At 44.9% G+C, this 25,206-nt stretch overlaps 2 protein-coding genes across 2 annotated transcripts; both read right to left on the bottom strand.

The window, feature by feature from the left end:
* Positions 1-9,003: 9,003 nt before the first annotated feature.
* On the bottom strand, positions 9,004-12,402 carry Nupr2 (nuclear protein 2, transcriptional regulator). Its single transcript, XM_076923029.1, has 3 exons — positions 12,002-12,402; positions 10,074-10,122; positions 9,004-9,938 (listed from the first exon to the last, which is right to left on the bottom strand). The coding sequence occupies exon 1, from the start codon at positions 12,332-12,334 to the stop codon at positions 12,023-12,025; it is 312 nt and encodes a 103-aa protein (XP_076779144.1). The 5' UTR covers positions 12,335-12,402; the 3' UTR covers positions 9,004-9,938; positions 10,074-10,122; positions 12,002-12,022.
* A 3,718-nt stretch (positions 12,403-16,120) lies between these two features.
* Positions 16,121-20,590, bottom strand: LOC143437843 (protein FAM200C-like). Its single transcript, XM_076923028.1, has 3 exons — positions 20,309-20,590; positions 18,900-19,050; positions 16,121-18,166 (listed from the first exon to the last, which is right to left on the bottom strand). Exons 1-3 carry the CDS (start codon positions 20,543-20,545, stop codon positions 16,347-16,349), a joined length of 2,208 nt encoding a protein of 735 aa, XP_076779143.1. The 5' UTR covers positions 20,546-20,590; the 3' UTR covers positions 16,121-16,346.
* Positions 20,591-25,206: the final 4,616 nt, after the last annotated feature.

Raw genomic sequence — 25,206 nt, 5'->3', positions numbered from 1 at the left:
TTATTTACATTTGTGTATATGAGTATGTGATTATCAACATGTAGGTATACCATGTAAGTGCTTGCAGAGGCCAGAGAGGGCATCAGATTCTGTGGAACTGAAGTTACAAATGGCTATGAGCCACCGTGTGGGTTTCGGGAACAAATCCTGAGCCCTCTGCAAGAGCAGCAAGTGCTCTTAACCACTGAGCCATCTCTCCAGCTCCTTCCCAAACACTTTATTTTTTTATTATTTGTTTCCATGTATGTATGTATGTATGTATGTATGTATGTATGTATGCCTGCCTGTGTGTGTGTGCCTGTGCAGGTGCCCGAGAAGGCCAGAAGAGGGCATTGGCTACCCCAGAGCTGAAGTCAAAGGGTGTCTGTGTGTTTTGTGGGTGCTGAGAATTGAGCTCTGGCTCTCTGCATGAGTAGGAAGTGCGATCAACCACCGAGCCCTCTCTCTTGCCCCGGTCAGGATTATTTTTTGATCCATGTTTGATTGCATTTACAGATGCAGGAGGAGGATAAAGAGAGCCACATACGTGCACTCTGACTAGTAAAAGCTTAAGCCACAGATAATCCGGAAATATCAAGCGACAGTAAAGGCAGAACCCACATCTCCCGAAACGCCAGTGCTAGGTCAGAAGTCAAAAATGAGGACCCAGTCATAATCATAAAGGAATGTCATTGGTCCTGTCTCCATTGTACTGACCTTCTAGAAACACACTAGGGCATGACTCACACATTTCTTGGCTGTCCCCAACTGGATCTTCCTCAGATATAGCAGTTCCCTTTTCTTTTCTTTTTTTAGATTTTTAGATTTTTTTAGATTTTAGTCTGTGTATACACTGTCACTCAGTCATGAACTACCATGTGGTTGCAGAGACCTGAACTCAAGACCTCTAGGAAGAGCAGTCAGTGCTCTTAACCACCGAGCCATCTCTCCAGCCCTATAGCAGTTCTTTTATTTATTTTTTGTTTTGTTTTGTTTTACTTTTTTGAGACAGGGTTTCTTTGTATAACCCTGGCTGTCCTGGAACTCACTCTGTAGATCAGGCTTTCCTCGAACCCAGAAATCCACCTGCCTCCGACTCCCAAGTGCTGGGATTAAAGATGTAGGTCACCACTGCCCAGCATAGCAGTTCTTTTAAATTACATTTTAACTTATTTACTTTTGGAGATGATGCACACATCATGGCGTGTGTGTGTGTGTGTGTGTGTGTGTGTATTCTAGTGTGTGTGTGTGTGTGTGTGTGTGTGTGTGTGTGTGTGTGTATTCTAGTGCCCTGGAGGCTGGGGCAGGTGTCTCTCTGTGAGTTTAAGGCCAGCCTAGTCTACATAGAGGGTTCTAGAGCAGCCAAGACTACAGACTAAGACCCTGTTTTAACAACAAGAATATGGCCTTTTCAAGAGACAGAGACAAGGCTAGCCTTTGTAGGTTTGAGGCTAGCCTTGTCTGCATAGTAAGCTCCAGGCCAGGGCTACACAAAAATAAATAAATAAATAAATAAATAAATAAATAAATAAATAAGAAAAAAGAAGGAAATATAGCCTTAATAGCCTTAGAGCTTTAAAGTAGACAAGTAACACATATGTTTATCATCTCAGCATTTCAGGAGTCAAAAGAAGATAAAAAGGTTTGCCGAGGATGTGCCTCAGATGGAACACTCATGTATTAGACCCTGGGTTAATTTCCAGAGCCACAAATTAATTTTTAAACACATGCATCTACGCCAGTGTATCTCAATCTTCCTAATGAGGCAAGCTTTTAAGACAGTTCCTCATGTTGTTTTGATCACCCCCCACCTACAAAATTGTTTTTGTTGCTATCCCCTAACTGTATTTTGCTGCTGTTATAAATCACAATGGAAATATCCGATATATAGAGTACCTAATCTGCAAGCTCTCTGAAAGGATCATTTGACACAAAAACAGGGTCGCGACCCTCCAGGTTGAGAACCAGTGATTTATGCTCCTACAAGAAGCAGCTATTGTTCCTAAACTGAGAAAGAATGCCCGGGAAGAGATTCATCTCGCGGAGATGTCCACATCACCTTGGGGAGGACTCAGCCCTAAGGATGTCGGAGAAGAGTCACTATGAGTCAGGGAGGTCATCCACCCTGTGAAATTTTACCACAAGTCTGCTCCCAAAGATGCCAGATTAAATTGTGCAAACTGTTCTTGGTTTTGAGACAGCCTTGGCTGGCCCCATCTTGCTATTACAGCTGAGGATGACCTGGAAAACCTGATCCTCCTGCCTCCGGAGCTCTGGGATTGACAGATATTTGCTACCACACCTGACTTCTCTCTTGCAATTTTTGGCCTTGAATGTATCTATTACTATAATGTTCCCTTCTGTTGTAACCAAAGGCCAGGAGGAGGTGGGGGCGTGGCTTAGCGGAAAGACCTTGCCTAGCCTATTAAAGATGTTTCCAGCACCCGGTGTGTGGATGTGGGAGGGGATGCAGGTCCTCCCCCGGGGGTCTCCTCTTTCTGTGCCTTCTCCTATACTCACTAGTTTTTCTTTCTGCTTTATCTTTAAGCACCCCCTCCCCACCCAGTAGTTCTTTCTTGCCAGCATTTAAACTACGCTTGTTACTTCACATTTAAAAGCCATTCCTAATCCCAGCGTACTCCCGAGGTCTCCAGCACACACACTGAGCCATCTGCTCCTGATGTCTTTCTCACACAGCCTGAGTGAGGAAAAGGAACATATCAGTCCTCATCGAAATAGCAAGAGGGAAGAACTCCAAACTCCTTATCCATCTCTGCTCTGCCCTGACTTCATAAGAGCGCGTGTGAGAGACGGCCCAGCAGTTAACAGCACTTGCTGCTCTTGCGGAGAGACCAAGTGCAGGTTGTGGCACACGCTCTTATGATGACCTAAACTTCTACCCCCGGGGGTGGGGGTGGGGGTGGGGTGGAGCCGACGCCCTCTTCTGATTCCCTCGGGAACTTTCACATATTTGCCTAGACACACCTACACATGAATTAAAAATAAATCTTAGGCCTAGAGAGATGGTTCAGCAATTAAAAGAACTGGCTGCTCTTCCAGCGGACCTAGGTTCAATTCTTATCATCTACATGGCTGCTGCTCACAACCCTCGGTAACTCCAGGCCTTATTTCATAGACCAGGCTGGCCTCAAACTCACAGAGATCTACTTGCCTCCACCTCCAGAAGGCTGAAGTAAAGACCTGCAGCACCAGACCCGGCTGAAAGATACAGTAGAAAAGCGTAGTAGACTGGTCTAGAGACGAATAGAGGAGCAGCCGTGTGGGTCTCAGTTCCTAAGACCGCCAGAAACATGTGTTTTCTAATAGTCTTAGGTGACTTCTGTGAGAAAAAGGTCATTCACTGCCCAAAAGGGGTTGAGACCCACAGGTTGAGAACCTGAGAACCACTGCCCTTACACGTTACAAATAAGGATACACACACACATACACTCACACACACACATATATCATATATCATGTGTGTGTGTGTTTATATATAATTACTGACGTGGAGTATCACAGTGCTCAAAGCTGAGAGCAGAGATGGGTTTTGTTGGCACTTCCAGAGCTTGAACCTAGGGCCTCACAAATGCTGGGCAGATGCTCTGCCACCTAGTGCTGTCCACAACTCCTGGGATTAATTTTGGTTTTATTCTTTGCCATGTGAATGTGTTTCCCAACATGTGTGGGGAACAGAGATCAGAGTTGAGTGTCTTCCTCAACCCACACCTTATATATTGAGGTAGGATCTCTCACCTGAACCCAGGGCTTGTTGATTCCACTACTCTAACTAACCTACCTAAGCTAACTCTAAGCTAACCAGCTAGCTCCCTCCTAGCTGTCTCCCATGCACTGGGGGATAAGAGGAAGGCCAGTTTGCCCATCAGGAATTTATGTGGATACCGGGGATCAAAACTCTGGTTATCAGGCATGCAGGGCAAAGATTTTAGTTTCCACTCTAAGTACTTTTAAAAATAATATGGATTCTGTAAAATAAATTCACACAAAACAGTTTTAGGCCTAAATTTGGAGTTATATATGTGTTTCTCTTGTCTGTGGATGCAGTTTTAAAGTTAAATTAAGACAACTTTCATCTATCACGACCGTTTTAGTTCCTCTTTCAACACAGGGTTTTGTGGAGAGCTCTTGATGCCGCTTCAAGAATATTGGCAAGAATTTGACATGGGGGGGGGTGGCTCAGAGGTTAAGAGCACTGTCTGCTCTTCCAGAGCTCTTGAGTTCAATTCCCAGCAACCACTCGGTGGCTCACAACCATCTGTAATGGGATCTGATGGTATGTCTCTTCTGGTGTGTTTGAAGACAGTTACAGTGTTCTCATATACATAAAATAAATCTTTTTTAAAAAAATAATTTGACATCAGGCTGGGGGAGGAAGTAGACTGGAGGTCTTCATCATCTTGATGAGTCCCTGAATCCCCTGGGACATTTGTTTAAGCCTTGCTTATTCCTTGACTATTTTGTCCTTGACCTGGAACTGACCCTATTCTTCGCACGTACCGAGAATGATATAAAAGCAGACAGGGTAGGGGGGAGGCCTGGGGTCATAGTATAATGTTGTGTAATTGTCTTTCTTCTTTAATCCTCAACCCCCACCCCCTCGAGACCCTGTTGATTTGAGCTGGCTTGTTCAGGATGTGTGTTTCCAGTTGAGCTAGTATCCATTGATAATTTTAGAAGTTTACTAAAGTCAGGTGTGTTTGTAGTGCATATGTGTAAATCCAAGCCCATGGAAGGCAGATACAAACCCTGTCTCAAAAAACCAAAACAAAAAAACCAAAACAAAAACCAAGGCAGATACAGTTCACTACACGTTCAAGGCCAGCCAAGGCTATATGGTAAGCCCCTGTCTTAACTATAAAAACTTTTATTGGATGGCAGCTGTGATGATTTCGAGCTACAGCAAGCAAATAAAACAAGATTATTCCTATACAATTTAAATTTCAAGGTAGGATACTGTATGATTTTTTTTCCCCCGTAGGAAGTCTGTGTGTCCCAGATAGAGAACGTAATGACATGGTTTGGTGAACTAATCGGTTTCCTGGAGTCACCTGGAGGAGTATAAATGAGACATAAGAGGGACGGACAAACCATGACACAAAAAGCCCACTGTAGCCGGGCATGGTGGTACACGCCTTTAATCTTTAATCCCAGCACTCGGCAGAAGCAGATGCATCTCTGTGAGTTCGAGGTCAGCCTGGTTTACAAAGTGAGTCTAGGCCAGCTGAGGCTATTACACAGACAAACTCATCCCCCCAAAAAACAAACAGAAAATAAAAAGCCCACTGCAGTGCGAAGGGTGGTATAGGAAAGCTAAATTTCTGGGATTCTCCGAACAACTTCCTGGCATCTCCTCCACCCAAGATATCCACCACATTGTTTTTCTAGCCCCCAAGTATTGACTTTTTTTTGTTCCAGATAGGGTTCCCTTTGCCCAGGGTGGCCTCAAACAAGCATAACCTTGAGCACTGGATCTTCTGGCTCCCAGCTGCAAGCACTGGAAGGAAGGGGGATTATTAACCTCAATTATTAACCTGTTGAATCTTGTGTTTGGGCTGCCTTTCATGAGACTTGTAAACTTCCCTCCTTCCTCCAGGAGGGGATGCTTTAGTTCAGAGGAAACAGCTTTGCAAGGGGGTGACAAACGCTGACATAAATCACATGGTGATGACTTGGAGAAAGAGCTGCTTGAGGTGAAGCTTTTTTTTTTTTTAAATAGATTTATTATGTATACAATGTTTTGCCTGCAAGTATGCCTGTACTCCAGAAGGGGGCACCAGACCTCATTATAGAGGGTTAGTAAACCTCCATGTAGTTGCTGGGAATTGAACTCAGGACCTCTGGAAAAGTGCAGCCAATGCACTTAACCACTGAGCCGTCTCTCCAGCCCGAGGTGGAGACTTAAGAGAGTAAGCCAGGGGGCTGGATGTTCTTCCAGCGGTCCTGAGTTCAATTCCCAGCAACCACGCGATGGTTCATAATCATCTATACTGGGATCTGAAGGCCTCTTCTGGTATGCAGACAAAATAGAGTATACATAATAAATAAAAATTTAAAAGAGAGACAGAGACAGAGACAGAGACAGAGACAGAGACAGAGACAGAGAGAGAGAGAGAGAGAGAGAGAGCGCAGGTCAGGACTCTTAAAAATGTTAGCTGTAAGCCAGGAGGTGATTGTGTATGCCTTTAATGCCAGCACCTGTCGGCAGGTGGCTCTCTGAGTCACGCATGTGTAGACAGTTCTTGTGGATGTCATTCAATCATGAGGGTTCCAGGGATTGACCTCAGGCCATCAGGTTTGGCAGCAGGCACCTTTTTCCCCTGAGCTGTTCATACCTCCCCAGGGCAGGACTCTTCAACAGGACCATTTGAATAGAATCCTCGAGAAGCAAGCCACGTCTTTGCTTGCTTGCTTTAGTTTGTTGTTGTTGTTATTGGTTTTTTTTTTTTCCAAGACAGGATTCCTCTGTGTAACAGCCTTGGCTGTCCTGGAATTCACTATGTAGATCAGGCTGGCCTCGAACTCACAGAGGTCCAACTGCCTCTGCCTACAGAGTGCTGGGACTAAAGGTGTGCACCACCACTGCCCAGCTTCCCAGACTCCCTTTTGAGGCTTATTTTTATTTTATGTGTATGAGCAATCGTTCTAAACCTGTGGGTGGCAAACACCACTGCCTGGTTGCCATGTTGTTATTAAGGACTTGAGCACTTTAGGGAGAGGGAACACAGGTTATAAAGACTCCCAAGGGTCTGTGATTTAGTAGTGACAACTGGGATGAAATGCTCGTCCTGTTTTTGGTTATGTGGTATTGGGGATTGAACATCAGGGACCAAGCACATATTAAATAGCACCATACCTACCGGCTGTGTTGTAACCTTGATTCCGGTGATATGCTTTTAGCATACCCACAGCTTGAGAACCGCTGCTCATACACATAAAAATAAATAAGCCTTGTGGGAGTTGGGGGGTTGCGGGGGGGGGGGAGCAGGTGAGATAGCTCAGTGGCTAAGAGTATTGGCTGCTCTTCCAGAGGTCCTGAGTTCTACCACATGGCTAGCCATGACCAACTATAAAGGGATCGAATGCCCTCTTCTGGCAGGCAGGTGTACAAGCAGACAGAGCATTCATGAAAAGTGTAGGAAGCCGGGCGGTGGTGGCGCAGGCCTTTAATCCCAGCACTTGGGAGGCAGAGGCAGGCGGATTTCTGTAAGTTCCAGGTAGCCCAGTCTACGGAGTGAATTGCAGGACAGCCAGGTCTACACACAGAAATCCTGTTTCGGGGGAAAAATAATCTTGAAAAGGGCCACATTACCCACTCACCTGTTGGCATGAGAAAAATGAGCCTCTGTTAAAATTTTTCATTTTCAAAAATATTGTTAAGCCCAGCCTGGTGGTGCATGTCTTTAATTCCAATATTTACTAAGAGATAAGTGGGTCTCTGTGAGTTTGAAGCCAGCAAGGGTTACGTAGGGAGGCGTGGCCTTAAAACAAAACAAAAAGTGAAAAGTTGTTAAAATATGGACTGGCTTAAGCATACTTTTTATCATACGCTGAAGATAAATCCTAGGTATAACTGAACATGAAATCATCACTGTTTCCCTGAGAACGGGAGTGTAACTGCTACATCATTGCTAGGACCAGGTCACTTGGTTTACTTCTGGCTGACCTCTGCGTGTTACTTACACCGTATTTGTTCTAGTTTCCTTTCTGTTGTGAAAATAATCTGGAAAAAAAAAAGCAACAGGAAAGGGTTTATTTGGGTTACACTTACAGGCCACAGGTCATCTCTGAGGGAAGTCAGGGCAAGAACTCAAGCAGAAGCTTGATGCAGAGGCCACAGAGTAACAATGCTTGCTATGTCACTTCAGCTACCTCTTTGTTACATTTGAGGGTTTCACTATGTAGCCTTCGCTGGCCTGGAACTCAGTATGTAGGATAGCCTCAAACCCATAGTAATCTTCCTGACTCTGCCTCCAGAGTGTTGAGATGAAAGCCATGAAAGACACCAAGACAGGTTCAGCTAGTTTATACAGTTTAATGCCACCTTCCTGGGGAATGGTATCGCCCATAGTGGACTGGGTTCTTTCTACTCAGTTATCAAGACACCTTCCCACCACCACCCCCACTGCCTTTGTTGGTGAGACAATCTTACCCTAGGGATTCCTCGCTTTCTTTCTCACCTAACTCTAGAGTGTGCCAAATTGAGAGTTAAATCTAACTAGAGGACTGGAGAGACAGCTCAGGGGTTAATAACACTATGTTCTATCCTTTCAGATGGCTTGCCCTTGGTTTTGAGCATCCACAGCAGACAGCTTATGACTGTAATAACTCCAGCTCCAAGGGATCCAGCATTCTCTTCCAGCCGCTGGGGTTACCAGAATACACATGACATATAAACAGACACACACTTTTTTTTAAAAAAAGCTAACTTGGATATTAATTAGAGTATCTTTTTTAAAGATGGGAATAGCAGCACCCATGTCAAAGAACTGTTGTGAAACAACAGAAGAGAACCTAGTAACTGCTGAATATAGCCTACTGTTAGTGTTGGCACAGGGTCTCACAAACTCCAGCCTGGCCCTCAACTCACAATCAATGACCATACACTTCTCATCTTTGGATCTGTAACTCCCAAGACCTAGAACTACAGGCACATGCTACCTTCCACATGCCCAATTCATGCAGGTTCTGTGGCTTGAATCCAGAGCATCATGCACGCTAGGCACGTACTCTACCAACTGAACTACAGCTCCAGTTCCCACAATATCTTATTGTAATGCATAGTAAAACCTTCAGCCCGATGCCAGGCAGTGGTGGTGAATGCCTTTAATCAGAGCACTTGGGGGGCAGAGGCAAGGGGATCTCTGAGTTGGAGGCCAGATCCAGTTCCAGAACAGCCAGGGCTACACAGAGAAACTCTGTCTTGAAAAAAACAAAACAAAACAAAACAAAACAAAAAAAACAAACCCCAAAACAACAACAACAAAATAAACCTTCAGTCTGGCGTGGTGGTGCACACATTTAATTTCAACACTCAGGAGGCAGAGACAGAGGCAGAGGCAGGCAGATCTCTTGAGTTCTTGGCCAGCCTAGTTTAATAGCAAGTTTTAGGACAGCTACAGCTATATAGAAAGACCCTGTCTCATCCCTCCCCTAAACCAAAATAAAAACCAAACTTTCAAAAATGACATCTGGGTAGAATTCTTTCTTGTACAATATCCTATCTCAGGTCTCCCCATTTCACTGGTGGTGGTGCTGCTGCTGCTGCTGTGTGTATGTGCCCCTAAAGTGTTATGTATGTGTGTGGCACCTCCCCCCCGCCCCCGCATGCTCCCCCGCCACGTTCAAGTGCATGAGGGTGCACAAGTAGAGGCCAATATCAATTCAGGTATTGCTTCCTTAGAACACATCTATCTTAAAGGCAGTGTTTCTAACTGACCTGGAACACATAAATTAGGCTATGCTGTCTAGCCAGTAAGCCCCAGGAATCTGCCTTTACCTCCCAAAGGATGGGATTATAGCGTGGACCATTACACCCAGCTTTTCAAAAACATGGCTTTTGTAAGGATCGAACTCGGGTCCTCAAGGCTTTTTTGTGGCAATCACTTTAGCAAACCAGTTACCTCCTGAGCTTGTGGTCTCTTCTTTATATGTCAGAGCCCAGGTACTTGTGAACTGGAGACCAGTTACGTCTACAGTAACTTGGGGGTGGGGTGGGGGAGGGGAGGGAGAAAAAGTCAGAAGAGTTAAATTGCTGTTCTCTTTTAATTGAAACACCCTAAAAAGGCATACCCTCTAGGAAACTATTTACTTAATAATTAAATTAGTGAGGAAAAAGACTAGAGCAGTAAACTTAAAACACTGTCAAAAAGTCCAGTTGACCAACACGGAGGACCGAGGTTACAGTTGGAAAACACTTTTTAACAGGTCTTTCAGGTTTCCTGTAGGGAATAAGACAGAAACAAAAATCAATGATCCTCCCAAGTCTTAGGAAGAGCACTAGACACTAGAAGCCATTTGTTTTCTCTCCTCTGGAGATAAGGTGTCACTCTAGCCCACGGGATTCTGAAACTCACAGTAATGCCCAGGCTGGACTCCAACTCAAGATCCTCCTGTCTCAGGTTCCTGAGTAAAAGGAAAAGAGGTCAAAGTCACTAGTAGTTTTATATATATATACACGTATATATACGTATATATACACGTATATATATACGTGTATATATATGTATGAGTACACTGTTGCTGTCTTCAGACACACCAAAAGAGGGCATCATATCCTATTCCAGATGGTTGTGAGCCACCATGTGGCTGCTGGGAACTGAATAGAGGACCTCTGGAAGAACAGTCGGTGCTCTTAACTGCTGAGCCATCTCTCCAGCCCATTTTGTGTGTGTGTGTGTGTGTGTGTGTGTGTATTTTTTTTTTTTAAGACAGTGTCTCCAGTAGTCCAGGCTGGCCTCCAACTATCCTTACTAGGGGTAAGGATAACCATGAACTTTTGGCTCTCCCTCCTCTATCTCCCTAATACTAAGGTGTGGGTCCTATTTACACAGTGCCAGTGATTGATCTGAGTCTTATGTTTACTTAGTATAAGTAAACACTATCAACTGAGTTGTGATCTCAGTCTCCTCTTTCCTGTCTCCTGTAGCTCAGGCTGGCCTCATAGTATGTAATCAATGATCCTGAACTATGCTTTTCATTTTTATGTGTATAAGTGTTTGCCCAAATATCTGTGTGTGATGTGCATGCAGCGTCCTCAGAGGACAGAATAGGGTATTGGAGCCCCTTGAACTTGAGCTATACATGGTTATGGGGCATCTAATACAGGTGCAGGGACCCCCTGCAAGAGCTGCAAGTGCTCTTAACTGCAGAGCCATCTCTCCAGCCTCTGACCTTGAACTTCTGACCCCCCTCTTCCACTTTGCTAGTTTAAAGAGACAGAGGTGTGCACTGTCATATCCAGTTTCTGTCTGCTGGCTTTTGGTTCTGTCAACTGGAAACAAACTACAGTCATCTTCGAAGATATCTCTATTGTCAGATTGGCCTGGAGACAAGTCAGTGGGGGCATTTTTCTCAATGGCTGGTGTGGGAAGAGTTCAGCCCCGCTGTGGACGGTATCACCCTTGGCTGATGGTCCTAGGAGGTACAAGAAAGGTAAGTGAACATGAACCTCGGTGGACTGTGCTTCTTTTCCTGCCTCTAGGTTCCTGCCCTGACTTCAGGAAGGACTGTTGCATTGTTGTTGTTGTTCCGGTGTTTATTACAGCAATTGAAAGCAAACAAAGAGGGGGCATTTTTTGTTTTGGGACAGTGCTTGGGAGGGTGTTCCTGGTTAGCCTCAAACTCCAGCAGTCTCTTGAGGCTAGAGGCTGGAGATGGATTACAGGTGTGAGCCACCAAGCCAGGATGTATCTCCTCAGACATTTCCCTGTATTTCCAATGTAGACCTTTCTCACACAATTGCAAACTTCCAAATGGTAGAAACTTTCACCAGCAGGCAGGAAAACCCTGGGTCGGAGTGGAGGAGCCTGTACAGTCATAACTAATGCTAGGAAGTCTCAGAAGCAGATGACAAGTGAACATGGTGGTACAGACCTGTCATCTGGGACTAGAGAGGTTGAGGATTGCCACAGACACCATGGCATCCTGGGCTACACCGGGCATCATCAATAAAACAAAACAGCAACACAGCCCGAGCTTGAAATTTCAGCATTTGGAAGTAAACACTGGAGAGTGACGAGGTCAATTTTAGGAGATAGTGAAAGAGAAGAGAAGAGAAGAGAAGAGAAGAGAAGAGAAGAGAAGAGAAGAGAAGAGAAGAGAAGAGAAGAGAGAGAAAAAAAAGAACTGATCATTGTGGCGCGTGCCTTATCATCCCAGCCCTTGGAGGCTGGACAATCTGGGGTTCAAGGTAATCCTCAGCTAGGCAGCGAGTTCGAGGCCGGCCTGTGCTATACAGTCTATACTCCCTATCCTCCTACCAATGGGCTCGGACTGCCCATACCGGCTCAGGAGAGGCTTGTGCTCAGGCGAGGCGTGTGCGCGGTCGCGGTTGCAGTTGGCGCTGGCGCCGCTTGCGCTGCCCGTTGAGTAGTATCTGCGCCACCTTGCGCTCGTGGCCGCCGGGCACCGGATAGTTGGTGCGGAGCTGCTGCTCGCGCCGCGTCCGGCCCTTGCTGCGTCCAGCCCCGGAGGCCGGGAAGTCACGCAGGTAGTAGTAGTCCAGGCAGTCGTACAGCTCCTCCTCGAAGCTGACAGTGGGCAGCACCTCCGGCGGCGGCGGCGGGCGGGCTCGAGTCCTTGGGCGGGAGACAGAAAGACGAGCTGGAGGGTCCATCGCCGATGCGCTCCGCCCGCCGCCGCCGCTGGCTACTCCGGCCGGAAGGCCCCGCCCACTGCTCCTATTGGCTCCGCGGCTCTGTGACCTCACAGGGGCGTGGCTTCCAAGCTTTCTTTGTTCCAGATCAGGAATTGTGTTTCTGCGGGGGTCCGAATTGTAAACAAGTATAATAAACTTTCTGGTTACGTTGGTTAAAAACCTGAAGAGACGGAACAGGGGAATGTGACTCAGTGGGTAGGATGCTAGCATGCACAAAGGCCTGGGTTCCATCCCCAGCATTGTGTAAATCAGATGTGGTTGTGCACACCTATAATCCTAACACGGGTATAAAAGACCAGAACCTTTGGACAAAAGTATTTGCTAGCCCAGTTTGGGCTCATTTTTTGCAAAAGAAAACTGGCTTGGTGAATTACTTTCGCTTTGTTCATGAGACAAGAAAATTCTCTTCTCGACATTACTTTTTCATTGCTATAACCAAATGCTTGGCACTAATCCGTTTAGGAAAGAGTATATTTGGCTCACAGTTTGAGAATACAATCAGCTGGGAAGGCGCGGTGGGCAGGATCCTGAGGCTACTTAATCATATATGCACTAATCAATCAGGAAGCAAAGAAAGGGGAATTCTAGCTTCTTGCTTGCGGTTTTTTCTTTTTTTTTTTCTTTTTTTTTTCTTTTTTGTATCCCCTCCATTTTTATTCAAGTTCCCAGCCTACTGGATGATGCTGCTACATTCAGAGTGGGTTGTCCCACCCCAATCTATAATCTCTGGAAATTCCCTCAACAAATTCATCCAAAGGCATACAAGTTGAGAAGACAGACTTATTAGACATCACAAGTAGTGTCTTAGAACCAAGGGACTGAATAGGGTTCTTAGTGGTTATGCCCACTGCTATCGTAGAAGATCTGAATTCTACACCCGACACTCCCATGGTAGCTCACATATGTCTACAACTCCAGACCCAGGGGATCTGAAGTCCTTTTCTGGCCTCCTAGGGCACACATACATGTAGGTAAAACACTCACTCACACAAATAAATGCATGTAAATTATGCAAAAAATGCATGTATGTGAATGTCAGAGGATAGGTTTATGCAAATCTAGTCTCCTCCCTCCCTATGGATCCTATGGGTCGAACTCAAACCCTCAAGCTTGGCAACCTACACCTTTATCTGAGGAACTATCTGAATGGCCCCCACATAGCTGTTTTAAAGAAAAACAATCATTAATAGATGTCACCCTTAAAGAAACATGGCTACTGGACTTAACAGACAAAGCATTTTGAGGATTAATCCCACAATCTCAAACGTACTAAGTACTACCACTTTGCTAATCCTCAGGCCAACAAAGACCAGCCAGGTTTAACAGTGTACAGCTATAATCTCAGCATTCAGGAAGCAGAAGCAAAGGCAGGCAGGTCTCTGTGTATTCAAGGGCAGCTTTGTTTACATAGTGAGCTTCAGGCCAGCAAGGACTACATAAATGAGACCATGTCTCAAAACAAACAAACACATAAATGATATTAGTTAGACTCAGTGTGGTGGTGGTGGTAGTACATGCCTGTGGTCCTAACTCTCAAGTAGTTGACACAGGAAGATTACCTCAAGTTCCAGGCTAACCTGGGCTACAAGGTTAGATATTGTTTCAAAAAACAAACAAACAAACAAAATGAACAGTCCTCTACACACACAATCAAACCCCAAGAATGCTGACAAGGCTAAAGTGAAAACGTGGACAGAGAGTTACAGGTGGAGCACTGAAGAGGGAGAGGCAAGTGTGTGTCTGTGAGTTCAAGGCCAGCCTGGTCTAGAGAGTTCTAGAACATCCAGGCCTACACAGTGGAAACCCTGTCTTGAAAAAAAAAAAAAAGAAAAGAAAGAAAACAAAGAAATGACAAAAAGTTAAAGGGAGACCAATGTATGAGTTTCTGTGAGGTCCATGACAGCCAGGGATACACAGGAAAACTGTCTCAAAAACCGCAGTGAAATGACACGTACCTGTAATCTCCAGCATGCATGTCAAGAGAATGAGTTTAAGTCATTCTTAGCTACATATCTTGAAACAAGTCGGCAGAGATGGCTAAATGGGTAAGTGTATTTATTGTTAAGCATGTCTGTGTGTGTGCGTACACACACACACACACACACACACACCCCAAAAATAAAAACAGCTGTTCAAGGGCTAGCAAGATGGCTTAATGGATCTGGAAGCACTTCTATGCAGATGTGATGACCTGAGTTTCATCCCCAAAATCCCCAGATGGCATATGGTGGCAGGACACACACCCACACCTATCAAACTTGTTTACTCTAAGTGGTACTTTGATTTGAATGAGATTTTTAACTCCCAAGAGCTTTCCTCAGAGCTACAAACACAGGTGCACAAGTACGCAGACTCACTTATTCACGGTAGTTAAAGTCTTTCAGTACAAGTTTGTCTTTTTTGTTTTTTTGAAACATGATTTCTCTGTGTAGCCATGGAACTGGCTTTGCAGACCAGGCTGGCCTTAAACTCAGAGATCTATGCCTACCTCTGCCTCCCAAGTGCTGGGATTAAAGGTGTGTACTACAATGTCCAGGCCTTTTTAAAAATTTTGATACAGGGTCTCACTATGTAGCCCTGGCTGGTCTGGAACTCTATAAGACATGTCATCACATCTGGCCCTGGAGGTGGCCTTTGATTCCTGTCCTTTCTTGGTTTACTGCCTCTGCTTCCTACTCACTGTAAAGGCTGTGAGTTCTCAGCATCCTGATCTAGGCACTCTGCCTACTGCTTGCTGCTCCCAAGTCATGACGAACTTAACCCTTTGAAACTGTAACCCCTAATAAAGTCTTCTCTAAGTTGCTTGGTCATGGTGTTTTATCAGAGCAACGGTACGTAGCTAATACAGTTGTCTTCTAGACAGGGTCTCACTGTACGGCTCTGACTAGACTTGAACTCAGAGGCCAACCTGCCTCTGTCTTCCAAGTGCTGGGATTAAAGATGTGGAACACCATACCTGGCCCAAATAAATGAATAAAAAAAATTAAAACTCAGCTGTTTAAACAAACAGTGTGGTTACAGTTTTTGATGGGATGTGACATATACAAGGTCCTCCCAGTGCAGGAAAGAATCAAGGCTGACACAATGTGCTAGCTAGTTTTGGTCAACTTGACACCAACAAGAACTATCTGACACAATTGAGAAAAATGTCTCCAAAAGATTGTCTGTAGGAAAGTTTGTAGGGCAAGATTTATTCGGATTTATCTGCTGGAGAGATGGCTCAGTGGTTAAGAGCACTCAGAGATCCTGAGTTTAATTCCCAGCACCCACATGGCCGCTCAGACCTGTCTGTGGCTCCATCTCCAGTTCTGACACTTTTACACAGACACAGATGCAGGCAAAGCACCAATGAACATCAAATAATTAAAAAGATTTAGTTCATGTGTTTTGCCTGCATGTGTATGTGTGTAGCACGTGCAAAAAGATTTAGTTATTTCACATGTATGACTGTTTTGCTTGCATGTGTACATGTATAATACATGCATGTCTGCTGCCTGGAGGTCAGAAGAGGACAGCAGATCCCCTGGAACGGTCATGACAGATGGAACAGTGGTTCTCAACCTTCCTAATGCTGCAACCCTTTAATACAGTTCCTCCTGCTGTGATGTCGACTTCTAGTCCTAAGATAAGTTTTCAGTGCTACTTAGTAACTGTAATTTCGCTATTGTTATGAATTGTGTCAATATGGTATGCAGGATGTATTTTTGCTATTATAAATTGAACATAACCAAAGCAGCACAGTGGTTAATCACAAAAACAATTATGTACTTCTATATTGTAAAAACCTTTTTCTGTTTTTTTTTTTTCTTTTTGAGACAGGGTTTCTCTGTGGAAATATTTATTACTAATAACAAATACGTGAAATTTTGTCTTGAAGCATGGTGTGGCACGGGTAACAGTCTTATTAAAATGTAGATGGTAAACTACATTGCTACGTTTCCGGACAGCATTCTTAGTGTCAGAGTGAATGTCAGTGGGAAGGTTGAGACTGCTTCTTTCTCACCAGATCAGGAATTCGAGGGGTGGTCTTTGCAAGGGCACAGCGAAGATCGTCCTCCACGACGAGCCTACTTCTGTATTTAGACTTGATAACTAACAAGCTGGAGAACCCAGTTTCACAAAGATACGTTGTTGGGAATGGAAGGAGGAGGCGCAACACCATCTCAGACAGAACGGGGTACGACTGCAAACACTTGACCCAGAACTGCGTGACTGTCATTGTGGAGAAATCGGCTCTCGCCACAGCGCTGTTAGTAAGCTCAATGAACTCCCCCTGAGCTGTCTCGGGAACATCTTCAGCTTTGACCGTGAATGGGCTTCTGGCAAGTGCAAATGGAACCTCGGGTAGATTTGGAAAGTACCATGAAATTTCACCTGCAAGCATGTCCAAGTGTTCTTTCACGGAGATTACTGTTGTAATCCTACTGTGCGGTTCAATGTCATGTTCCTCAAAGAAAGCGGATAAGGTAGGCAACATGTACATTTTATTTTCATCCAATTTTTTCTGCCAGAGCTGAAGTTTCATTTGGAATGACTGGATCTTTTCAGACACATCGAGGCATGTTGAGTTTGGTCCTTGCAGCGATAAATTCAACTCGCTCAAGATGGTAAAGATATCGACCAAATAAGCGATCTTCTGCAATTCGCTTTTATTGCTGAAAAGTGCTTCGAACTGCCGTATGGCTTTCTGATTGAAAAACGTTTTGAGTTCATCACGCAGCTCAAAGATACGTTTCAGGACTTTTCCTCGTGACAACCATCTCCCTTCAGTATGAAGTAGCAGGGCTTTGCTCGGAGCATCTAAATCACTGCACAGTTGCACAAACAGTCGACTGTTCAAAGAGCTCGCCTTTATGAAATTGACAGAACCCAGGACACTCTTCATTGCTTCCTGTAAGTCTTGTGGCAGCGTCTTCATTGCTAATGTCTGCAGATGAAGCATACAGTGAGCTCCAATGGCTTTTGGCGACTCATTTAGGACCAAACGCTGAAACCCAGACTGACATCCCAGCGTAGCTGGAGCACCGTCTGTACAAACACCGCAGATGCTTTCCCAAGAGAGCTTATGCTGTTTCAGAAATGAGCCAACTGCCTCAAATACATCAAGGGCAGTAGCTGTCCTTTCAAGAGGTTTGCAGAAAAGAAACTCATCTTTCAAGTCGCCATCGTTAATATACCTCACATAAACCATTAACTGTGAACAGTTTGCAACGTCTGTCGATTCATCGAGCTGGATACTGAAGATTGGAAGCGGAGCAGATTTAATTTCCTGGATTACCTGATCAAGAATATCAGCAGACATGTCATGTATTCTTCTTCGGACAGTGTCATTAGATAAGGAAACCGCACTCAATTTCGTAACAAATTCGTCTCCGATCATGACTTGAACACTGTCTTTGGCCACAGGGAACAGTAAATGCTCTGCAAAGGTGTGAGGTTTCATATCTCTGGCGATTCTGAGGGCCACCAAATAGGAAGCTTCCACGGCTGCCACGTTCTGTTTGTAGGACTTGCTGCCAGTGTCAAGTCTGGCTTTCTTGAGTCCATCAGCTTTACTTCTGAAATAGCTGGTATCCTTGCCGGCGAAGCTGGAATGCTTGCTTTCAAAATGGCGTTTCAGTTTGTTTGGCTTCATAGATTCCGCTGACAGAACCACGCCACAAATGACACACTGCGGTCTCTCAATTCCTACTGTGATGGTTGAGGTAAAGCCATACTGTAAAAACCCTTCATTATATTTTCTTCGCTTAACGTTCCTCACTCCATGATCCACTGTCCTGGGATGGTCCACTAATGAAAACGATACATAATGAGAGCTTTAATAACAAAAAAGACGACACATAGCATAGCTCAGCCAGTGCAGTACATTAAAGTTTCCTATGATTCACCATTTTCTCTCTATGTGTTTCTGTGGTTTTGTTTACACAACTGTTATTATCACAGGGGGGATGTATTCAGCAACCACAGCTGAATTTTTTTTTTTTTTTTTTTAATTTGTGCCAGGTAGTGACGGCTACCTTTAATCTCAGCACTCAATTCCAGAGGCAGGCTGAGCCTAAGGCCAGCCTAGTCTACAGAGTGAGTTCTAGGACAGTCAAGGCTACACAGAAAAACTGGGTCTCAAAAACCAAACCAAACAACAACCAAGAAAACTTCAAACAATCAGCATCCAGACTAAGTTCCTGTGACATAAATTGTTTTTTCTGCAATACTTGATGACTTTACATTTACCCAGTAATTACAATTCAGGAAGTGTCCTTTTACCTCCAATATTCCTGCTTTCAACACAAGTAGCTGCTCTGTACATGAGGGACTGGTCCACTTAGCACATACAGGGCCAACCCTGTCACATGCACCTGTATGTGACAGGCTGATGAGCTGATGTCACCTCACTGCTGAGGTAGATCAACTCCTATGAAAAGGTCTTTCAACCCCAAAGAGGTCTCAACCCACAGGCCGTAACCCAACCACTACCCTACAGGGTTCAGGACCATCACAATGAGCAGAGGGACAAGTCACCTACTGTTTGCAATCCTGCACTGCCGCAGCACCTCGTTGAAGCCCTCACAGAGCTTCACATCACTCTGGTTCTGGGCACACTCCAGAAACTGCTTGATCTCCAGAGAGCAAGGTCCAAAAGACTGCTGGTTCTGCAGCTGGGCTCCCTGCGGCTCCTGCAAAGACACCACATCTTGTCTTGAGATGACAAAGCACAGGGCACCACACAAGGGCAGGGCTCACACACTGGGAGCTGGGAAACAACTGGAGAAGGGTGTGAATTTAGTGCCACCCAGGAGCACGGCAATGAAAATGACTTAAAGAACAAAGATGTCCCCTCCAACTCAAAAACAAAAGACAAAACAAACCAACAAATGACAAATCACACCATCTGGAGCATACTCAAGGCTCTGAGCTGGGTCCTAACATTGTAAACAGAAGACCAAAACTTTAAAAAACAGGCTAGGAACTCCATAGTTAGGTCTGTGTTCCTTGCCCTGGGTTTGATCCCAGCACTAAAAACATATGTATATACAGAAACATACGTAATAGTGAACCATTCCTAAGGAAAACTGGATTATAGGAAAGGATGAGAAAGTGAGAGATGAGAACTTCAGACACACCAGAAATACAAGAGAATACATGCTCCTTAGAAAATGCATCTATCCTAGAGAAAGAAATGGAAACAAACAAACAGAAGCCCACCAAACCAGGAAAGGGGTCATAAAACTGCAAAAGGGACTGTGATTATGTAAGGACAGCTGACTTGAAAGGCCAGGCCTCAGGGCTCAGCCTGTGACACCAGCACTTGAGAGGCCAACCAAGAAGATTGCTACAAGTTGGAGGCCAGTCTGGGTTTGAGACTTTGTCTTCAAAAGCAGCAACAGAAACCCAACTGAGTGTATCCAAGATAAGTACTGAAAGCCAAGGCAGGAGGCTTGCCAGGAGTTCAAGGCCAGCTTGAGTGACATCCTCTCAAAAACAAATATCACCTAAAGGGAACATGGCTCTTGTACAGTAAGGCAGACTGTCCTGTTGTAACTGAGACCAGGCTATATGGCTTTGTGTGTGATGCTCCCACATGTGTGGACAGATGTGTCCACGGGGAGACTGACCAAGCATGGCTGGCTTCCCTCTCCCACTCTCTCTTATTTCCTGGAGACAGGGCTTCTCTCTCACTGAACCACAAACTAAAACTACTTAGTTTATCTCAGCAGGCCAGCCAGCCCTGCTGTGGGACCTGCCTGTCTCCACCCCATAATGTAGGAGATACAGCTATGGATGGCTATGCCTGACTTTTTGTGGGTTCAAGGGATTTGAACTCAGGTCCTCATGGTATCAGAGGAAATGCTTATTCATCAAAGATGCTTGCCAGCCGGCAGCTCATCTCAGAAGAATAAGAGCACAGGAAGGAGAAGCTGCCCCAGATCTCACCTGGTAAGTGATGTCAGGCTTTGCAGGCTCAGCATTCCCACCTCCGCTCAAGCCCCCAGTGATGGCGTGACCCAGGGTGTGCCCCACTGCAGAGCCCACAGCCACACCGGCTGCAGTGGTAGCCATCTGGGCCATCAGGCCTGGCTGCCGGGGTGCAGCAGCAGGTGAGCCGACTGCAGATGGTGCAGCAGCTGCTGGAGGCTGAGCTGCAGGAGCTCTTCTGGGAGCAGGCCTCATCTGAGGGGCCCGGCTGGAAAAACAACAAAACTCATCAGTTCCCAGACAGGCCAGGGTCAGAGGCACACACCTGGAAATCCAGCACCGTGAAGGCAGAGACAGGAAGAAGCAGCAGGTGAAGGTCACCCTCAGCTACACAGTGACTCTTCCACGTGCTGTATTAGTAATTTATTGAGAATATGGTAACCACAGCACCTTTTCCTTTCCTATCATCCCTCCAAACCCCTGCGCATATACCCCTTCTTGATTGTTGATTTCAAATTCGTGGGCTCTTTTCTCGCTGTTATTAAATGCCTACATGGGTATACATACACATTCCTAAATGCAATCTGCCTCAGTGTGTATGCTATTTGCATGAGTATGTTTTCAGGGCTGACCACTGGGTATTAAATCACCAACTGGTGTGCTCTAGCTTGGGAGGACTATTTCCCCTGCTCTGGCGGGGGAAGCCTTGTTTTCTTTATGCAGGGCTGAGGGCTCTGGCTTTCTACTGTATACTCTGGCATATCTCCGCTCACACTTGTTCTCCTACATAGTCATTTTAAGGCCAGCCTGAGAATCAATACCCTGGTTTCAAAACAAAACAAGAACCAACCAACCAAAACAATACCTTTGATACTAGGATTCCTACGTCAGCCTCAACCAGTGCTGAGATTACAAGCCATTTGTCACCCTGTCTGGCTTAATTTTAACTCTTTTTATTTTATTGTCTTTTACGTGCTTGATCATTTGCCTGCATGTCTATCTGTGTACCACTTGCATTACAGAAGAGGGCTTTAGATCGACTGAAATTGTTGTTCCAGATGGTACTGAGCTGCCACGAGGGTGCTAGGAATCAAACCTGGGTCCTCAGGAAGAGCAGTCAATGCTCTTACTGTAGAGCCAACTTTCCAGCCTCGTTTTTGTTGTGGTTGTTGTTGGAGATGGGGTTCCTCTGTGTATATTTGGCTTTCCTTGAACTCACTCTGAAGACCAGGCTGTCTTGGAGATCAGAGATCCTCCACCTCTGCCTCCCAAGTGCCCCAGAAGCCTGTGCCCTTAAATGTCTGTGCCACCACCTCCTGCACACACACACACACACACACACACACACACACACACACACACACACACGCAGATATACACATCTTTAATCTTTTAAGGTTTTAACAACCAAACACAAACTATTTTGGCTTTTTTTTTTTTTTTTTGTAGCTATTTTCATGACTCCACATGGTCCACAGCATCTTTAGAGGACAGTTATTCCAATACTTCATAAAACCATAGACTATTAAAAGTTAGAAAGGAAGATGGAGACTTGGCTCAAGAGTTAAGACTGGATACTGGCTTCCACTGGGCCTATGCTCAGTTCCCAGCAGGTCTTAACCACCCATGGCTAGCTCCAGGACCTCTCTGGCTTTTTAATAATGACATCCCCACTTCATTTACACATACCCTCTCACAGACAATAAAGCTGGAAAGATCCCCAGAGGGTTTTTTTTTTTTTTTTTTTTTTTTTTCGATATTAAACAGCTACTTTGTGTACCAGAGTATTTGAGGCCACAGGAGGCAGAGGCAGGTGGACCTCTCTCTGTAAATTCAAGGCTAAACCTGTCTACAGAGTGAGTTTGAGGACAAGAACTCCAGTGTGAGCAAACAGCTTCATTTTATTCCTCTATCGGTATCAAATACAATGGCATGGTATTAAAGAATTATCAGACAGGTACTGCCATGGACTCCAGTGGTTCTCAACCTTCCTGGTGGTAAAATTCCTTTAATACAGTTCCGTAGGTTGTAGTGACCTCAATTATAAAATTATTATTTTTCTACTTTCAGAATTGTAATTTTGGTACTGTTATAAACCATCATGTAAACATTTTTTTTTTTTTTTTTTTTTTGGAGCCAAAGGGGTAGCAACCCACAGGTTTACACCAAGGAGTCTCCCCAACCTAGTAATCGTTGGAATTAACATTTAGGGCTGGGGGAAGGGGAAGAGGGATGCTGCTGCTGCAATGTCTCACTACAAGTGTCCTTGCAACCACTCCTGACAACCTGAGTTTGATTCTTAGAACTCACAAGGTGGAAAGAAGCAACCAACTCCCATAAACTGCCCTGTGACTTTCACACAGGCTCCTAGGTGGGACATCTGGAATCTTGACGCTGTCAAGAATTTCCTACTTATCTTCCTGTGAACGAGAAAGATGGAGATGGCTCAGTGGAGCAACGGTTCTGAACTTGTGGGTCAGGACCACTTTGCCGGTCGAACGACCCTTTCACAGGGCTAGCCTAAGACCAAATTTACAAAATTACATTTATGATGTAACAACATTTTCTCCCAAGGGTCACCACAACATAAATTGTATTGAAGAGTCGCAGCATTAGGAAGGTTACAACTATCCATTATTATCCATTGCAATAACGTGTTTACAACTAAGTGGTAGTAGCTATCTTGGACCCGAACGCTGGGGAAAAAAAAAAAAGAAGAAGAGGAAGAAGAAGAGGAAGAGGAAGAGGAAGAGGAGGAGGAGGAGGAGGAGGAGGAAGAAGAAGAAGAAGAAGAAGAAGAAGAAGAAGAAGAAGAAGAAGAAGAAGAAGAAGAAGAAGAAGAAGAAGAAGAAGAACTATAAACTCTCGACCCTCCACACACAAATAACGGGTATTTTCTTTCTCTCTCTCTCTCTCTCTCTCTCTCTCTCTCTCTCTCTCTCTCTCTCTTCTTTCTTTCTTTCTCTTTCTTTCTCTCTCTTTCTTTCTTTCTTTCTTTCTTTCTTTCTTTCTTTCTTTCTTTCTTTCTTTTTTCTTCTAAAGACATTCAAAACCTGTAATCCCAGCTCTGAAGAAGCGGAGTCAGGAAAGTCAAGGAAGGCCAGCCAGGCCCTATATGAAGTTCAAGGCTAGCCTGAGAGCCTCAAAAACACAGTAAGAAAAAACAAACAAACAAAAAACACCCCCAAGAGCTTGACACCTATCATTCATTCTTTCCCTGCCTCTTGGTAGACTATGTCCTCTAAGGTCCTTCCCCTACCCGGTCTAGGGAAAAGGCCGCATTTCAGAGTCCTCTCCCGGAGTGCACAGAACGTGTCCCCATTCTCAGGGAGTCTCCCCAGTAGCGGATCCCTTCCCTACCGCTCGCTCCATCTCACCAGCGGTCGCCTTCACAGCCCTCAAGCTGTGGAACCTTGCCCTGGCCGCCCGCGCTCGGTTCCCAGCCCCGAGGGTCTCACCAGGTCAGAGGGGTCACCCGGGATGTGCGGATTCGGCTTCCACGTGGCATCCTTGGTGTCTGTGTGTTCAGTGTCCAGACACAACAAACTCGGAAACGCCCACGGGCGTCCAGCAAGGAGGGAGGAAGATGGAAGGCGAGACCTACGCGCGTAGCCAATCAGAGCTCAGGAGATGCACAAGTCCTGAAGGTCATTGGACGAACAAGACATCTGTAACGGGGAATGCAGTGCCGCTGAGTCCCACGCCGGGAAGTTGCTTGGCGACGGGGCACTGTAGCTAAGGGGAAGATCCTGAGTTTGCTCTCTCAAATCTTGTCCTTTGATTCTGGGATCTATGGTTAGGTCTTATCTTCCGATGGACGACTAGCTTCCTCCACTACCAGGCTGTTCTTTGATTTTGAGATCCTTCTGCCTCAGCATCTCAAGTGAACTGGATTGAGAGATTACCTGCATGTGCCACCACGCCCACTGTGTTAACACGTGTTAAATCTGAAAATTGCGTGGATGAAGACTAAGTTCACTATTGTCTAATCAAAAGCAAGTTTTATTTTAGAGGTGCACTCGGTACTGGTATCCGGCTGTCTCATCCTGAAATGGGATTTTAGAGAACAGGCCCTTACTGGCCTTTTGGGGTTCCTTTTATGGGGATAAAGAGATAAAAGATTAATAAAAAAAAAAAAAAAAAAAAAAAAAAAAAAAAAAAAAAAAAAAAAAAAAAAAAAAAACAGCTGTAAGCGTGTTTACAGGGGCCAGAGTATTGACTGTTAGAGATTGTTAGAAAAATGCAATGAAACAGGAAGACAAGGATATACATCATATAAATGAGGTCACTTTTTTTTTGAGATACAAGAAACAGAAACTTAAATAGAAACCTAGTTTCATAATGTATAGGGGCTTAACATACTGGGTTCCTTCATTTTCAAGGTATGGGGAACTTAATACAATGTGGTCCTTAATTGCAAAGATATATGGACCTGACACAATGGACCCCTTCATTTACAGGTCTTATAGTCTCCTCATCTTGGCCTGTTTAACCCTTTCAAATCTTTGACAAGAGAGCAAGCATGGCTTGATGTTGTAGTTGGATGAACAGGATTCTGGTATGAAATATCTGGAGGGTGATAAGGCTAATAATACACTGAAAACATAGAGCTCAGATATTATGATTAATAGGAGAACCATCAGCAGCCAATGAAGGGAGAGACCCATCTTAACCGGGAGGGCCAATCAACCTGTGCCTTGGAGATATCATTTCTCTATTTTCTTTTTTGTTTTTTGTTTTTTTTGTTTTTTGTTTTTTTCAAGACAGGGTTTCTTTGTGTAGTCCTGGCTATCCTGGAACTCACTCTGTAGACCAGGCTGGCCTCGAACTCAGAAATCTGCCTGTCTCTGCCTCCCAAGTGCTGGGATTAAAGGCGTGCGCCACCACCGCCCGGCTGGAGATATCATTTCTCAATG

Source organism: Arvicanthis niloticus, chromosome 24, assembly GCF_011762505.2.
Source record: "Arvicanthis niloticus isolate mArvNil1 chromosome 24, mArvNil1.pat.X, whole genome shotgun sequence".
NCBI classification, from domain to species: Eukaryota; Metazoa; Chordata; class Mammalia; order Rodentia; family Muridae; genus Arvicanthis; species Arvicanthis niloticus.
This window is presented reverse-complemented; position numbering and strand designations above follow the sequence as displayed.

Excerpts from the sequence above, each read along its gene's own strand:
- Nupr2 (XM_076923029.1), bottom strand. The coding sequence starts at position 12,334 with ATGGACCCTCCAGCTCGTCTTTCTGTCTCCCGCCCAAGGACTCGAGCC.
- LOC143437843 (XM_076923028.1), bottom strand. The coding sequence starts at position 20,545 with ATGAGGCCTGCTCCCAGAAGAGCTCCTGCAGCTCAGCCTCCAGCAGCT. Across the intron at positions 19,051-20,308 it reads AGCCTGACATCACTTACCAG|GAGCCGCAGGGAGCCCAGCT; the intron begins GTGAGATCTGGG and ends GTGTCTTTGCAG. Across the intron at positions 18,167-18,899 it reads GCAGTGCAGGATTGCAAACA|TGGACCATCCCAGGACAGTG; the intron begins GTAGGTGACTTG and ends CGTTTTCATTAG.